This window comes from Hyperolius riggenbachi, chromosome 1 (genome assembly GCF_040937935.1).
Source record: "Hyperolius riggenbachi isolate aHypRig1 chromosome 1, aHypRig1.pri, whole genome shotgun sequence".
In the NCBI taxonomy this organism is placed as follows: domain Eukaryota; kingdom Metazoa; phylum Chordata; class Amphibia; order Anura; family Hyperoliidae; genus Hyperolius; species Hyperolius riggenbachi.
The window spans coordinates 228,498,452-228,516,415 of NC_090646.1; the positions used below are offsets into that span (position 1 = coordinate 228,498,452).

The window sequence follows — 17,964 nt, forward strand, 5'->3', positions numbered from 1 at the left end:
GTGCGGAGGAAGCCGCACCGAAGAACGCCATCAGCACTTCCGGGAAGATGGTGGTGCGCTCCACGCATCATCACTTCCGTTTCCACCTACATACGAGAGCGATGCGTATTTCCGGATACTATTTACGGATCCGTATATGGAACAATACGTATTTCCGGAAATTATTACGTATCCGTATGTGGCAAACCTCCAAATCAAGGGATGTATATAAAAATGAAACTTGGACAGTGAAACCGGTCGGGTGAGGCGGACGTGTGGCTGGACGGCGTCCAATGCTTTAAGTGCTGTTTTTCCTTGTGGGTCCCTGTCATAAGGGCCCAGATGTGAGTGACATTTTAAAAAAAATTTATGTCATTTTATTGAGCTATTAAAATCGCTGTAGATACGCTTAGATGTGCATTGTCTCTTTGCATGCTTCATTTCTGGTGAAATACTGCAATTGAGGATTTGATTGTTCGCCTTGTCTGGAGAGGAGGCCGGCTGCGAAGACACCTGCTGCTGACCTCATAAAGCCATATTGCAGACCCTGTAGTTAAGGTCTGTAAGAATCTGGTAAGCGCATCAGTTTTTATGGTGTTTTTCGGTGGTGGACACAAGTGAACTCGCGCTGAAGTATATTATTGTATAAAGCAAACACTTGACCTGAGGAAGCGGCTCACGCTGAGAAACGCATTGTCACTATGCTTTTCCGCAACCAATAAATGAAATTATATTTTTTAACCTTTGATATATTATTATTTGACCTGACTTTTAAACCATTTATATGGTGTATTTACTTTCCTAAATCGGGAGTCTCCTACCTCCCAAATTTACATGACTGTGGCTGTCAGACTCCTGCAATGCATTGTGGGACTTGTAGTTCCTTAACAGCTGGAGGGCCAAGTTTGCCCATGCCTGGGCTAGTCCAAAATCTGTCGGTTTTATCAGATTTCTACTACCTACTGTAAGTGATAGCAGCGTATGAAAAAAGTAATTTACGCCTTGTTCTATTCTGGAAGAAACGTACTTCTTATTTTTGTGTTTACATGTATTTTAAATTTTTAAGATTTTTGCGATAGTGGTCCTTTAAAGAGCCTGGACCCTCTAGGAAGATTATGATTCACGTAAAAGCACTCTCACTTATCTGTCCCTCCCCTGGCAGCCATTGCACAATTGACCATTACGGTCTAAAAGTGTGGTACTTCACCTTCAGACTGATTTCCCTGACAAGTGCAAAACTTTCCGCCAAAACACTTTCTCTTGTCTGGTTTCCACCATATTCTGAGATTTTTGTCACTTCACCAATTCAATGAGTTTATTTTCATCAAAATACAAGTTTCCAAAGTAAATTGTTGAAAAGAAAAATACCTGCACTTCATGAAATTTATAAAAAGTGACTGAAGTAAACACGATTCAAACAGTACAAAAAAAAAAATGTACAAAAATAGTTTATGGTCAGCAAATAAGAGGAAAACCCATCCGTGATAGTTTTTCTTTTGTCACATAATTTCTACATCTCTTTACAGTGTGGATATCATGTTCCTTCCATTATTACTGCTCTTACACTGCAAAGTGCTGTTGATGTGCGACCTTCAGCCCATAAGGTATCCCCTGGAAAAAAGAAAAGAAAAAGATTCTAACACATAAAATTCTAGGGAACAAATGCACATGAAAAAAAAACAGAATAAAATGTGAGCACCGCTCTAGCCACGCATCTCTTGTTCTCTGTACAAAGCCATAGTGACTATTATTGGTTACAAGGGAAGGCCATTATTCAGGGCAAATACTTGGGCCACTAACATTCCGCCCATAATAGGACTCCTCCCCATTAGCACTGGAGCACTGGGTAAAGGACAGCAATTCTGGGATATTATAGTGATGGGGGACACCAAGAGGCAGAACTATAAATAAGAGGAGCATGGATATTAAGATTTCCCAGAAATAAAATGTTTGACTATGGAAGACTGTACAAAATATTAGATTTTTACAATTTCAAACATTGCAGGGTATACTTTTCATTGCTATGCGCCTTACTGACACTAGGCCTTGTAGCTTGTCCTTTCTCAGTTTCAAGTTGAGAAAAGTATGGGTTAATGTCAATATCAGGGTTATTTTAGTGTTTAGAGAAGAGGCAGGCAGCGTGGCTGGAGACAGCACAGACCGAGCAGCACCAGGACAGGTGAGTGATTAATCTGCAGCTACTTTAGCAGGGGCCCCGGTGTGCAGTGGGGGGGACCAATTGGCAAAGTCCGGTGGCGCAGTGCCCCTGCAGCAGTCTGTGTCCCTGGGGTGATTGCTTGCTTTGCCTGAAGGGCAGCGTTGGCCCAGCTCTTTTCCTTTGTACAAAAATGTCCTCTTCTTACAGTTCCTTTTTAAAGGACACATCCAAACTTTTCTAAATAAATAAACAAAAAACAAACAAAAAAAAAAACACACACACACACACACACACCTTCCTCCAGCCCCTTGCAGTTTTCCTGTGCCCTCACTGCAGCTCCACTCACTGCCGATGGGCCCAGGGTCCCCTCCGGTTCAAGATGCCTACTGCACCTGCGCAAGCTGCTCTCCGAGTCACGCTTATGTCATCTGGACTGTACTGCCCAGGCGCAGTACAGCTCGGATGACCTCAGTACGACTCCGTGAGCCGCACGCTGGAGCGCAGGAAGATGCCGACCTTGCCAGGAGAGGACCGGAACCCAGTGGAGCTGCAGTGAGGGCACAGGTCGGCTACCAGGGGCTGGAGGAAGCCCGAGGTAAGTGGATTTTTTTTTTTTTTAGTTCCTCGGACTTTCCCTTTAAGGCAGTGTTCTGGTACAATTCAAGGCAGTAGAATGTTGCAGTTTAAATGTAACTATTATTAAATTCTCCCACCCTACTTTAGAACGTGTGCATTGCATTCTTCATGAAGATGTGAGGTGGGTCTGCCCTCTTGTGGCCACTTACAGTAATACAGCTATGAATGAAAGGACAACTGTATTGAGAGGTATATGGAGAGACTGTCCTATTTATTTATTTTTAAAGAAAACCTGAGATGACAAATGTAAATGATTTGATAATTACCCTGGGTTTCCTCCAGCCCATAAGTACCACTGAGGCCCTCACTGTTCTCCCGAGTGCCTCCTTTTTCCTGCTAGCAGTCCCAGTAAGTGGCTCAGTTGCGCCAGAGGGTCTCTGAGTTTAACTTACCTGGGGCTTCTACCGCGCCCCAGACGTCCTATGCCTGCACCAGGGACAAAACGATCCTCTAGTCCCCGGTGCGGCTCATTTTGCGAATTTAATGTCACGGCCACTGCGCCTGCACGTCTGCACTCCCGTGCGAGCAATACCAGTTGCCTGGCTATCCTGGTGATCCTCTAATTCTTTTAGCAAAAGACCCCGAACAAGTCTGCAGATCAGAGGTTTCTGACAATATGGTCAGATCTGACAAGATATTCAAACACTACTGCAGCCAAATAGATCAGCAGGGCTGCCAGGCAACTGGTATTGCTTAAAAGGAAATAAATATGGCAGCCTCCATATACCGCTCACTAAAATTGTCCTTTAAGTGTGAAATAATTTGGTGAGGTTAATTTGCTCCTCTACACACAATGCTTTCAATTCACCTGGCATGACTTACCCTTAATAGAGTGAATCATGTTAGATGAATTGTGTGTGCAGTGGAACAAATTCTTTTTAGGAGCCCAATTTGATTTTTACAAATAGGCCCCTTAGTATAGTTCCTTTTAGGTGATCACATACGTTTAACGGGGATTCAATTAAGAAGTACCTGACAGGTCATAAAAAGTCACCAAAAAAATAATACTGACTTTACTCTGTGTCTGCAATTATAAATGCAAATATTTCACAAATCAAATGATCAGCAGTTTCAGAGACAAGTGATGCTGATGTGAAAGGGAAATGAAAGCTTAGCTTTCCTACTGGCCACACAAGCTGTGACTATCACAACATTTTTGGGTGAAGAGTTTGTATGTGGCTTGAGAGGGGTAGTAGAGCTTACCGTCCATAGTGTGATATGCCAGATTATTTTACACACTGCACTGAAAGCAATATCTGAAATTCTCACTGCTGCACTGCCGCATGATATAAACCACCGTATGCACATTTGTGCACAGCGCTATTTTATTCAGTGCTGAATTGGATGACCACACACATGGCAGTGTATAGAATGAAAGGTCACCACATACTGCAAGTACGAAGGAGTCTGAGATCTATGGCACTGGGTTAGTAAGATTAACAATCATAATAAGAAAATAGGATATCAGGCAAGTGATAAGGTTGGTCAAGTTTACCAGGTGATTCAAACAATATGATTGTCCAACACTGTGTACACCGTACATCACAAATCACTGCTGGCACCACGCTCCCAACCTGTCACTGATTAGGCGTAATCTTCCACCTGGCACCATCACCTGAATCATTTAAATTTGGCTGAAAATCGACCAGGAATAATTGCAGCATTGATTTCTAGCAGATTCAATCAAATAATCGAATCAGCTGGATATCGATTGAAAAAAGTGACCAGTGTATGGACACCTTAAGGATTTATCACCCTCCAGTTACAAGCAGGTTGATTCATCCATCTATTTCGCACTGTGCAGTGCAAGGTAAATTGATGACCGCAAGATAAGAGGTTACGCGTGCTATCTGCAGCGCAGCTCCAAATCTAGCCAGTGGCCTCGGGTCCCCTCCGTTGCAGATGCCGACCTCGCCAGGTCGCCATCTACTGCGCCTGTGCGAGAGCCGCCCGCGGTCGTGCTGACGTGGTCTGGAGTGTTCTGTGCAGGTGCTAAACTACTGCTCCTACACAGTACACTCCAGACCGCATCAGCGCGACCGGCTCTGTGGCGAGGCCGGCATCTGTAACGGTAGGGACCCCGGGCCACCGGCTGGATGCGGAGCTGCGGCGAGGGCACAGGACGGCTGCCAGGGGCTGAAGGAAGCCCTGGGTAAGTTTTTTTATTTTTATTTGCTCAGACCTATTCTTTAAGGTGCATTCTCCTTGTCAATTACACAGGCTAGTGCAGTACCGCGATACTTGACTAAGCGTGGCCGCTACTATGTTAATTCATATAGTAGCAGCCACGCTAGTCAAGTATCGTGGTGTTGCACTAGCACAGGTAATTGACAAGTATAACATTTACCTCACAGTCATCAATTTACCACGTGCTGCACAGTGCGATATAGATTAATGAATCAACCTGAAGAAGAGAACTGTTTAAACTGTTTATACAACGAACTTAGGTGAATCTAGAAAGGCATTCCTGTGAGCAGAGATACATGAAGAAGTTGCCCTGTACAAGTAATCATTAAATGTGTTATTGTTAGATTTGTAGTTAAAGGCAAACATCATGCAGAACACAAAATCAGCAAAAAAAAACTTACGGCAACTTCATCCTCATGAAGACTCTGGCCATAAAGAAGCTGAGTAGGACACACACAAACCCAATAAACAGCAGCAAGAATCTGTTCAGCTTTGGAATATTTGGTGTATTGGAACGATCCAGGATAATGAATCCTAAACCACCCATTGTAAACAGGAAGCTGGAAGCCAGTCCTTCCATGATGTACTGGCCATTCACCCTGCAGAGAGAAAACACATGGACTTGTTTACGCACATCCTTTATTACAGACTCAGTCACATGATGAAAATCACAACACAAAATACTGTATATAGTTTACTTAGTAGTAAACAGTCTTTCCAAAAATGATTTGATCATCTGTACTCTACAGAAGATGAATGGTGCATAACTACAAAAGACTAGAACTATTTATACTTCTATACAGAGGTGATACGATTTGCATTCAAGTTTCTAAAGCAAGTGGACACTGCATCTGGGGTGCTTCCTTATTGTAATAGCACACAAGAATACACTGCAGTATATGTCTCCCTGTCATAAGTATTCCCACAGCCAGCCTTTGTTGTGGCTGTATCAACACATCTCAGTAGGCATTTTGGGCCTGTCAGAGGTATGCACCTCTAACCAATTAGGGTCACTGAATTTTTATATAGCAGTTTTTGGACAACTGAGGGTGTAATGTAAAATAGGCCTTTTCATTTTAGCATAAACCTGGCAATGCTGTGCTGTTCTACTTCTGTGACTTGAGTAACATGGGAAGCAAATCTAAATATCTGAATTATCTCCAACCACAACTACACACTATAGGCAACAGAAGGTAAAAAAAGGACAAAACCATCTGAGGCTTCTTCTAGAAGTCTTCGAGTCTCACGCCAAATTTCCGCCGTGCTCAAGCTTGTCGCTGTCCCCTCTGTAAGATTGCGACCCATCGCTGGGTCGCAGTCTTCTGGGCATGTGCGGGCTGCGCAGCTCTCATGGCCACATGCATCTTATGATTGCGCTACAAGGGCGCAATCATAAGTGACCTGTGGCCCACCAGCGCATGTACAGAAGACTGTGACCCAGCTGCGGGTCGCGGCCTTACGGAGGCAACAGCGACAAGCTTGAGTACAGTGGAACTTCAGCTGCGGCCAGAAAGACTTATAGGAGCTGGAAGAAGCCCCAAGTGAGTAAAGCCTTTTTGTCCTCAAGGGAAACTACAGCAAGAGTTATATGGAGGCTGCCATATTTATTTCCTTTTAAACAATACTGGTTGCCTGACAGTACTGCTGATCTTTGGATTCAGTAGTGTCTGAATCACACACCTAAAACAAGCTTGAGGAACACCTGCGGGTATTGTTTAAAGGGAACCTGAGAGGAGTATAAAAGTAGAATTTATACTTACCTGTGGCTTCCTCTAGCCCCATGTACTCGGTGGGCTCCCTCGCCGTTTTTCCGGGTGGTTCCGTTCTTCAGCAATCTTCTCAGTTAGGAAGGCTTCAGTAACTCCAGCCAGGCTGTACTGTGCATTTGCAGCCAGCTGTGCGCGCCGCCCCTTTGAGCTGACATTGCCGGGAGGGCGCACGCGTCCGGAAATGTGCATTGCAGCTTGACAGGTACAACAGAAGCCTTACTTACGGAGAGAAGACTGAAGACGAACTGAGGGAGCCCACCGAGTACACGGGGCTAGAGGAAGCCCCAGGTAATATGAATTCTTCTTTTACTCATCTCAGGTACACTTTAAAAGGAAATGATTATGGCCACATCCATACCCCTCTGGCTTCAGGTTTCCTTTATGGAGCGGTCCTCGCTAATCTCCACCCAATGCTCTTGACTCCTTTCGGCATTAGGCGGCCCTAGGGCTGCCACCTTCCCGACGCCTATCAGAGTTAGGTGGTTGGCAAGGGGTTAATCACATCCTTCAAGTGGGACCACACACATAGCATTACATTAGCAAGAGCTTTTCAAATCATAAGCATTTACAAAAGCACTGCTAGTGGGTTCCAGGCCTTAAAGCATAATACCGCACGGAACAACAGCCCTGTTCTCTTTGGTGGAGTTATCCTTTTTTAAGTGGACTCTAAAACCTGACTTCTGAATGTGCCCATCTATCACTCTCACCTATAGGCCAAGAAAGCCACTGGTCTTTGGTGCCCATTTTCATCTGTCATAGATCCAACGCTAGGAGGTTCCACAATCACATCATAAATGATTCCTGGATGTCAAAGAGAAAAACGTAAGGAAAATTAATAGAAGTGTTGTGTGAGTAAAGAGCATGGATTGAGGTGCTCTGAACGCATGACAGCAGTATGGCAGCAAGGCCAACAGCCCATCAGCCAGCATTTATTTTTTTTATTTTTTTGTGAAAACCTTTCCGCTTTAATGAAAATGTTGGCAAAATGAATGTTTCTTCCGTTTGTAAAGGCAACAAAGTCTTTTTCCTCATGTCACCATACTATAGGGCACAATGAATTGCAGAATTCCCCTACATACTATTACTGTAGGAGACTATGAATTGCAAAATGTGTGCTGCGAGCAATAAGTTAGTACTTTACCATGAATTGTAGAGTCTGTGGGTAATACATAATTAACTTACCCTGCAGTACACTAAAGCTAGCCATACACCAGACTGCCACCCGATGTGTCAAAACAATCTACTCATCTCTAATAGAAATGAATTTAGAAAGGAATTGATTCCTACCATACACAACATAAATTTTCCATAGATTTCAGCAGAAAACTACAGCAGTGCACTCTGATGTAATGCAATGCCATGGCCTACCAGGTTCCCATACATCTAGAGATGTATGGGCAGATCGACCAAGAGACAGTCTCTCTCCGATCAAATCCACTATTCGATTCCCGATATACTTCAGCATGAAATCTATCAGGAATTGCCCCCCACCAAGTGTAAATGTCTCCCCTGGTGTCTGCACAGTGTACAATCTCAACTGTCCCCCCACCATGACTCCCAGCCTCCTCCGCTGTCACCCAGAGGCACCACCACATGGCGCCTGTGATTTCACATGGGAGTGACGTCGGATGAACTCGGGAGTCGTGGCAGCAGGGCAGGTGAGATTTTACACTGCATGGGCACCGGAGAGACATATTCAAGTCAGGGGCAGCGGCCAGGGTCCGTCGTGTTTGTCAATCAACACTATACCAAACGCCATTACCTCCACGCACTAGATCGACCACGTAGGACCAAGACTGTCCAGCATGCTTGATCTATACATTTGACCGGTTTCGGCCCGAAAATCAATTCATGGATCAAGCATGCTTGTTGTGGCACCGATCTTCCTTAGATTCAACAAAATTATTGAATCCGATGGTCAATCGGGCTGCAACAATTCTTTGCAGAGGCGCATTAGCATTGCAGTGTTACAAGGAATTGCCTTATTATCTCACCTCCAGTGATGAGGAAGTAGGAGACCACCACCATAGCATAGACAGTCATTGTTGATGGCATATGCAGCCAGGATGGCTTCTTCAGCTTGAGGTTGGGACATTCTAGTATAGTAAAGGGCATCCTGTATAGGGACTCCATCGTGCAGCTTCACAGACCCCTGTACAGAGAGACAATACAGAGAGGTCATGCATTATTCTCCCACATAACTTTCACTCAAATATACAGCAACACTCGGGCCGTTTCTGGCCTTTTTTCACCTCAGGCCAGAAATCCTGTGCCGCCCCCTCTCACCCCCTCCCCATCATACATACGCATGCACACAATATATGAAGCACTCCAGTAGCACAGACGCATGTACCCCATCGTGCTCAGCTTTTTCCGCCAAAGCACGAGCGCGTATGTGCTACTTCGCAAGCGCAATGTGACCCTACTTTGGGGTCCCAGTGCTTGATCGGCCTGGGGGAGGAGGCTTGCCCTCCCAAGGTAAGTTACTAAGTTGTTTGAATGCAAATCTCAATGATTTGCTTTGAATGCTTTCAAGTGCAACTAGCATAACACACATTGTTAACATAACTCAAGTTGCGTTATGAGCTCAAAGCACATTACATTGCTTGAGTAAAACTGGTAAATTGACATGCGCTGTGTATGCACCTTATTTTTTCTATGGTTTTGAGGATCAACCCCAATACTGTAACTGCTTTAATGCTTGTGCCGCTGTGATCCTAATTTTTCAGGATGTGCAAGGCAATGGCCCAGTGTGCCAGTAGACTTAACATGGACCTGCAAAGGACTGAAGAAATACATAGAAAAATACACCCTGTATATATTTAGAGAGTTTAGCCTTTTTAATTCCCCCTCATTTGTGTCTAATCACAAGTTGTATTCTGATCTCTCCCCTGAGTCACATGACTGCCTATGGCAGAAATAGCGGATGAGGCCATTTGAAAGCAGAGGAGGTTAACAATACGTCTGCTTCCATGAATCAGGAAGTTAAAACAGTGCATATTTATTTTAGGATTTATATCAGGTGTAACAAAGAAATGTTTTGGTTTACAGGTTATTATGCTGTTGCGTATCTTTTAGAGCAGAGAGGACGTTGAATTCAGGTCCGCTGTAAGATTGGGCACTTGGCAGGAAGTGGTTAGGCTAGGTTGACACTATGACCATTGCTTTGTGCTGCATGTGAATTAAACTGAGCATGTTCACATCTCTGTGCTGTAACAGTATACATTATCCTAACAAACTGTGTACAGTGTGTTTCTGAATAGGATGTATGTATGATATCACCCGTGTTATTTAACAATTTTTGTGCAGTAAAAATAATGTACGCCTTTTAACGTGCAGAGGGTACACTGTGCTATGCACATTACAAGGCAACATACATAGTGTTAACTTAGCCTTATGGTTAGGGACTAGGCAGGGTGGTTAAAGAGACACTGAAGCGAAAAAAAGATTATGATATCATAAATTGGTTCTGTAGTAGGGGTAATTACTAGAACATTGGTAGCAAAATAAATATTTTGAACATAGCAAAATAAATATTCTCATATTTTTATTTTCAGTTACCGTTTATACTCACATACAAGCCAAATTTGTGACCCCAAAAAAGTGGCCCAAAAGTGGGGGTCTCAGCTTGTATGCGAGTCACATCCACATTTCTAATGATGACTGTGCTCACAGAGTGATCTGTGTCCTCCGAGTACCTCCGCGGTAATGAGCAATCCTGCACTAGTGTGGTGCTTTACTATGCCCCCCCCCCCCCTGCAGTACCCGCCCTCCCTGCTGTGTCTGTGTCCCCGTTCACATCGCAGCATGATGAGGACTAAAGAAGTCTGACCTGACCCCCAGCATCTGTGATTAGAGCAGCTGCTGTAGAGCGGTGCCGAGTAGCAGCGTCACTTGCAGTGCCCGGGGTCTCCCCTCTTCTCCCCCGCAATGGTAATTAGTGAAGTTGCGGTAGCAGAGTCACGTGCCCAGGGATTCCCTTCTTCTCTGACCCTCTCGTCAGAGTCTCATATCTATGACGCGGTGCCATCTAGTGGTGTCTTGAGACAGAGAGAGCATCAAAGAAGGGAATTCCCGGGGCACTGCAAGAGACGCTGCTACTCGGTTCCACTCTACCACAGCTGTACTAAGACCATTGCTGGGGCTCAGGTCAGATCTCTTATTGCTTATCTCTAGTCCTCAACATGCTGCAAAAGGGGGGCACAGACACGGGGTGGGGTGGGGGGCATCAGCTGGGCTGGAAAGGAAACATGGATGAGTGCAGGATTGCTGCACTAATCATTACATTTGTGACATTGTTTCATATAAACAGATTAACACGTGTTGCTCATTGATGCTTTCTGCAATGTGGATCACATTAAATGCAGGTCATTTCCGTGCTGTCTCAGGATTACTCCACACAAGTGAAAGCCTATCATGAATGTTTTGAAAAAGCCAGCTATCTTTAAGACTGCATTGCAGTGATGCAGATTGGGATCCAACCTGATCCAGCAGAAATCTGCTTGGGGCAATAGGGGGTTTGTTTTCTGATTGTTTCTTCTCTCCTTCACATTGAGAGAGCACTTGCCTCTGGCCTCTCTGTCAGAAAGAACATCAGAATCAGAATCAATTTATTTTCGCCAAGTAAGTTTGCACCTACAAGGAATTTGTCTTGGCAGTTGCTTAACAAACACAAACAAAAACAATACAAGGACAGACAGTGTGAATATTACAAGTTAAGGACATTATAAGTATAGTGGCAGTAAGCAATGTGAGAATTGTTCATGTTTAGTTCTGTGCTGATTACTTTCAGTCCTAGCAGCTCTAACGTGGTTCCGCATTAAGTATGGCTACCGCTTGAGGAAAAAAACTGTTCCTGTGTCTAGAGGTTTTGGTAGCGATTGACCGGAATCTTACTCCTGAAGGCATGCGCTGGAAGATGGAGTGAGCTGGGTGAGAGGGGTCAGAGGCAATTTTGGTTGCTCTCTTTCTGCACCTGCTAGTGTAAAGATCCTGCAGGGAAGGTAAGCTACAGCCAATTATCCTTTCCGCTGATCGGATGATGCGCTGCAGCCTCCCCTTTTCTAATGCTGAGCAGGAGCCGAACCATACAGTCATAGATGATGTTATGGTTGATTCGATGATTGCAGTGTAGAACTGCACCATTAGATTTTGAGGTAGGCCAAACTTTTTCAGCTGCCGTAGATGGTACATTCTCTGTTGTGCTTTCTTGACAATAGTGGCAGTGTTGTTGTCCCATTTTAAGTCGTTTGAGATCGTGGACCCAAGAAACTTGAATGACTCTACTTGGGTTATTGTGGATCCATTTATGGTTAAGGGGAGGTGCTGGGGGGGAGATCTCTTAAAGTCTATTATCATCTCCATGGTTTTGAGAGCATTTAGTTCCAAGTTGTTGCTGCTGCACCAGGAGGAAAGCTGTCCCACCACATGCCTGTATGCAGACTCATCCCCATTTTGAATGAGACCAACAACTGTTGTGTCGTCTGCAAACTTCAGAACCTTAACAGATGGATCTGTGGAGATGCAGTCATTGGTGTAAAGTGAGTACAGCAGTGGGGAAAGCACACAGCCCTGGGGTGCACCAGTACTGACTGTCAGAGAGCTTGATGTGAGTTTACCAAGTCTAACACGCTGTCTTCTGTCGGTTAAGAAGTCGGTTATCCATTTGCAGAGGGATTCAGGTATATGTAGCTGGGAGAGCTTGCTGTGCAGCAGTGATGGAATTATGGTATTAAATGCAGAGCTGAAATCTATAAATAAAATCCTGGTGTAGGTTCCTGGGATATCTAAATGCTGTAGTACATAATGCATACACATGTTCACGGCATCGTCTGCAGATCTGTTAGGCCTGTAGGCAAATTGCAAAGAGTCCAGCAGGGGATCTGTGATGGATTCCAGATAAGTCATTATCAGTTTTTCAAATGCTTTCATGACCAGTGATGTCAGCGCAACAGGCCTGTAATCATTTAAACATGCAGGTTTTTTTTTTTTTTTTAATTGGTACAATAGTTGCGCTTTTAAAACAGGCAGGAACAATTGAGAGTTCTAGAGATGCTTTGAATATGTCTGTAAATACAGGCGCTAATTGGTCGGCACAGAGATTCAAGCATTTCGCAGACACAGCGTCTGGTCCCATTGCTTTCCTGGTGTTTTGTTTTTTGAAGAGTCTGTTTACATCTGATTGGCATATTGTTAGAGCATGCACATCTGGGGACAGGTCAATAGATTGTGTCTGGCCTCCTGTGTTGTGTAGTTGCTGAGGCACCGCAGGGGGTGGAGACGTTGGCTGGCAGGAAGAGTGTTCAGTTTGCCTGTGGCAGAGATGCAAATTGACTTGTTGTGTTTGGCTTTTGTTGGTAGTGTCAAACCTGCAATAAAATGTATTCAGCTCATTTACAAGCTGCAGGTTATGTAGTGAGGGGGGAGGAGATTTCCTCCTGTAGCTGGTAATTTCATGTAGAGATTTCCATATTGTGGATGAGTCGGCGTTAGAAAATTTTTCCTTGAGTTTTTGTGAATAATCTTTTTTTGCGTCGGTAATGGCTCTCTGCAGTTTGTATTTCGCAGCTTTGTAGAGGACTTTATCGCCTGTACGATGTTCCCTTTCTTTGTCGAGGCGCAGCTTCCTAAGATGTGATGTAAACCAGGGTTTATCGTTATTGTACCTGGTGCACTTTTTTTGTGGGGATGCAGGACTCTTCACAAAAGGTAATATATGATGTCACAGCGTCAGTGTATTCATTTAGGTCACTGGAGGATTCTTTAAATAAATTCCAGTCAGTTAAATCAAAGCAGCTCTGCAGTTTTTCTACAGCTTCACTAGTCCATTTCTTAACTGTGGTCACTACAGGTTTGGCAGTTTTTAGTCTTTGGATGTATGTTGGGATAAGCTGTATAACAGCATGATCAGAGTTCCCCAAAGCTGCCCTGCTGACAGAGTGATATGAGTCCTTAGTCGTAGTGTAACAGTGATCAAGTGTCTTACCTTCTCTAGTTGCGCTTGTGACGTGTTGCCTGTATTTGGGGAGTTCTTTGGAAAGGTTAGCACTGTTGAAATCCCCTAGTATGATAAAAAAAGAATCTGGGTACTCCCTTTCCACCTCAGTGATTTGATCTGCAAGATCTTGGAGCGCAGGCTGCATACATGTTTGTGGAGGGATGTACACAGCAGCCAAAATAAATGAAGAAAACTCACGGGGTGAATAGTAGGGTTTGCAGTTTATGAAGAGTGTTTCCAGCCCAGCCGAGCATGTCCTCTTAATAACTGTAACATCCATGCACCATGTATCATTAATATAGAAGCAGAGTCCTCCACCTTTGGTTTTGCCAGAAGTAAGTGGGTCCCGGTCAGATCTGTAGAGTGTAAATCCATTAATCGGCAGAGCGTTGTCTGGAATAAGCTCAGATAGCCGCAGAGAGATAAAAGTCCTTCTTTGTTCTGATCAGTAGTTGAAGCTCATCTAGTTTGTTGCATATGGACCTGACATTAGAGAGTATGATTCCAGGTAGTGGAGAGCGCAGTCCTCTGCGTCGAAAGCGAGTCTGGATCCCAGAGCGTTTGCCTCTTCTTCTAAGCCTCACTGCCTGGTTCAGCACTGTAGCTCCACTGGTCAGAATCCCCAGAAGATCAAGAGTAGATGAAATATCCAGAGGTAGATTATATTTAGCTAAGTTCCGAATGCTCAGTAGTTGTTCACTGGTGAAGGTTATCCGGGTTGGGTTGCACAAGGCAATGTTGAAAAACAAAAATACATAAAACAAACATAGAAAGACAGAGCAAGCTGCCGAGGCTGCCATCTCCAGGCGCCTCCTCCTCTGTACAGTCTCTCTGTGCAGTCTGTACAAGCATGTTTTTATGGAGACATTTGGTTAGTCAAATTAAGGTTTTCCCTCATACTGGGAGCACATCAAGCTAGATGACGGAGCTACGGAATAAGGGAGGGGGCTTATATGCGAGCCAATAACTTTTTCCTGATTTTTGAGGGGAAAGTTGGTACCTCGGCTTATATGCGAGTATATACGGTATACAGCTTTTTTTTTTTATAACATTGCATCATTCTCTAATATGTGCAATTTACACATTACTCAGAACTCTAAATGTTTTTATAGGACAGTGAACTTTTGACCTGTCCTGAACTATTTTCTGCAAAAGAAAAACACAATACAGCTGAGATAACCTAATTAAGAAGCCAGACATCTCTGAGACTTTCAAATTCTTAGAACTCAATGGCTAGTTGCATAGATAACAACTGGAGTTTCTCTTCCTGTACTGGAGACAATATTAGACCTATGTCTCTGCTCCTAATGCTTTATTTCTTAGCTGTACTACACATACAAATCATCATAATTTTTTTCGCTTCCGTGTCTCTTTAAAGGGTACCTGAACTGAAAAATTACATTATTGTTTCTCCTATCAGTTTTTGTAAGCACTTACTGCTCTCTGTGACCTACAGTGCCCCTCTTGTATCACCATCTTTAATTATTTGACTGCCAGGCTATCTAATCCTTTTATTCCAGAAGAGCCATTGGCATATGAACTGGGTATGTACAATTTCACAAAACATGCATGTTCAGTAAAAGGATTCGATTGTACAAAAAGAAAAGAAAAAGAAGCCGTTGGTGAACTTCCTCATATGCAATGAAAAAGCGCTTGTTTACATTCGCTGGCTCGTACCATTTACGTTAATGGAAATGAGACGAAAACAGGAAGAGCAGATAACAGTGATTAGAAAAACTGCTAGCAGCACCAAGCATTATTTAAAGCCTATCTAAACCAATCCCGTAATGTTTAACTATTTCTGATCCTGTCTCAGTCTACATCTGACATTGGCAGTTTCCTCTTCAGCTCCAACATTGTTCAACAAGGATAAACACGGCTGCCGCCAGGGGTGTCTTTGAAGGATATATTCCGACATGGTGTTAGCCCCTCACAGTGCTGCTGCGCCACATAATTTGAATATTCCTTGAGTACATTTGGGCTCCCTAATAGCTGTGCAGTAAACACATTGATCTTCTTCGGCATCACACTACACCGTGTAATTATTCTGTTGCACATGCAATGTAGGGTGGAGCTCAAGCACATGACCTGGTGCCACCCCCTGCTGATTGGCAAGTCGCTTCCCTACTGGTTGTCCGTCCGTCCACCCCTGCACACAGTGGTGCTGCTGGGAGCATTCTGGCTATGCATGCTTCAGAAGCAGCACAGCTAGGCAGCAGCACTGATGGTGCTAGTCTACATAAAGAGGACCTAAACTTATGCATAGGAGACAAGTAAAACTCAGCCTGTTTGTATTTAGAAATAACAGGCTGTCTAATTCTCCCTTATCTACTGGTAATAAATCACTGTAATTTCAGCTGACACCTCTCTGGATCTGTGGGCACTGAGCCAAGTTCAGATGCTATATGCAAACACAGGAGGTTTAACCCTGTATGTGCTTCCAGCAAACCAGGAAGTAACAGTTCTGCATCATCTTTCAAGAGTTCTGTAAACAGTAAAAATGTAAAATGTTTTTCTGTAAAGGATATTATGCTGTTGCTTCTCTTTTAGAGCAGAGAGGAAGTCTTGGCTTTAAGTCCGCCTTAAAGGACAACTATCAAAGTTAACTAAAACTCTAAATGCCACATATATTTCCAGTAATTACTAGTAAATAGCAATACACAGGCTTTTTTTTCATCTTTTCATTTTTTTATGAGAAGAGAATATGACATTTACAGAGAACAGTTCTCACTGTGGGCATTATAATTCAGGACTGTGTCCAGCATACAGAAGCAGTCCTTACAGACTATGATCCTGTGATTGAAATGTCTTCAGAATTGCAGAAAGCAGAGATTTAGCATCAAGACAGTGTGTAAATAACTCATTAGCTGTAGTTCCTGTGTCGCTCTCTGCTTCACGCAATTCTAAAGTAAACAGAGATTACAGCCAGGAACAGCTTATTCTGAATGGTGGGTGTAAGCATCCAAGAACAGGAACACAGTAAGCATGTTTCTCTTTAGATCTTTTCTCTGTAGTTGAAAAATCTCTCAGTTGTTCTCATATGATCAGTGAGAAAACAGGGTGTGTGGGCAGAGCTGAAACAAAGAGTAAATAATTCCTCAGAGAATAGTGACAGGGAAGTGGCACCTATCTACATGGCACATCTCTGCCTTTTGTAGCAAATACGTGACACACAAGGCATTTCCTTCACAAAGTGCTGTAATAAAAGACTTCTGAAAAGCTTTCTATTGTTGCTGGCTAAAAGCTCTATAGGTATGTGGGGTTTACAGAATGACAGTTTATTTGATAGTTGTCCTTTAAAGGGACCCAGCAGGAAACCTCATAGGGAAATTCAGCTGACAGGATTTGTTGGACGTCACCCTCTTGAATGGCTAGATTTCCAGTAGGTTTTAGTAAGCTACGGCATTATTTGGCCATTCACAATGCTTTGTGCTGTAAGAGGGTGCTGCGATTGAATAACTGTTCCCTATAACGATCCCTGCTGGGTCCCCTAAACTAGACTAGCTCCGCAATGACAGCGTGAAGCGGACAGACATGTGCTGCCCCTTCAGCTTCCATTCAACTGCTGCCAGTCAGTCCCATAAATGGGGGGGGGGGGGGGGGGGCACAAGAGAGTAAACCCATTCAAATGGGGACCTGAAAATATTATGAAGGGGTTAGCATAAAAACTTCTAGAATTGAGGTGGAGGGACCATTAAACTTTTTTCCTCATTGATGTAAAAAAAATATATAAATAAAAACCTCACAAAGGGAGCTCTAAATTACATGCACTGCCTGCATTTCTTGTTAATCACCACCCTTGATCAGACCTAAACCACTGCAGTCTGCAACAGAAACTAGACAGCAGCACCATACTAGTAATACACTGAGTGGTGAGCCAATGCTATCAAAGCTGCTACTGTTTCCTCACCGACTCTCTCTTACAAGATCCTGCACCTGGAGGAGTCTCTCGGTAATGCCCCGCCGCTAGATCCGGGATGATGCTGGTTACAGTTCCTCGCTTTCTCCAAGCTGTCTTCTTCACATCAGATGTCACAGTGGGCGGAGTCTACAAAATTGGCTGCTGGGGACGGAGTAAGAGGCGGAGGAGCAGAGCGGCATTAGATTTCTATTGGTTCTGCAAAGGTAGGAGGCTGAGCAGAGCACAGTATTCTCGTCATCCTATTGGCCCTGCGTGGGGGTAGGGGTGGTGCTAGAGGTGGAGAAGGGCGGGAATGAGGCGAACTATATGAATGATG

At 43.9% G+C, this 17,964-nt stretch overlaps 1 protein-coding gene across 3 annotated transcripts; it reads right to left on the reverse strand.

The window, feature by feature from the left end:
- Positions 1–1,411: 1,411 nt before the first annotated feature.
- On the reverse strand, positions 1,412–17,795 carry OSTC (oligosaccharyltransferase complex non-catalytic subunit). 3 transcript variants are annotated; one of them, XM_068231132.1, is made up of 5 exons: positions 17,663–17,795; positions 8,724–8,881; positions 7,437–7,530; positions 5,362–5,559; positions 1,412–1,590 (listed from the first exon to the last, which is right to left on the reverse strand). In XM_068231132.1, exons 2-5 carry the CDS (start codon positions 8,860–8,862, stop codon positions 1,572–1,574), a joined length of 450 nt encoding a protein of 149 aa, XP_068087233.1. In that variant the 5' UTR covers positions 8,863–8,881; positions 17,663–17,795; the 3' UTR covers positions 1,412–1,571. The 3 variants fall into 3 exon arrangements, with proteins under 3 accessions (XP_068087233.1, XP_068087225.1, XP_068087241.1); XM_068231124.1 differs by having other exon boundaries at positions 17,637–17,792; XM_068231140.1 differs by lacking the exon at positions 17,663–17,795 and adding an exon at positions 10,562–10,663.
- Positions 17,796–17,964: the final 169 nt, after the last annotated feature.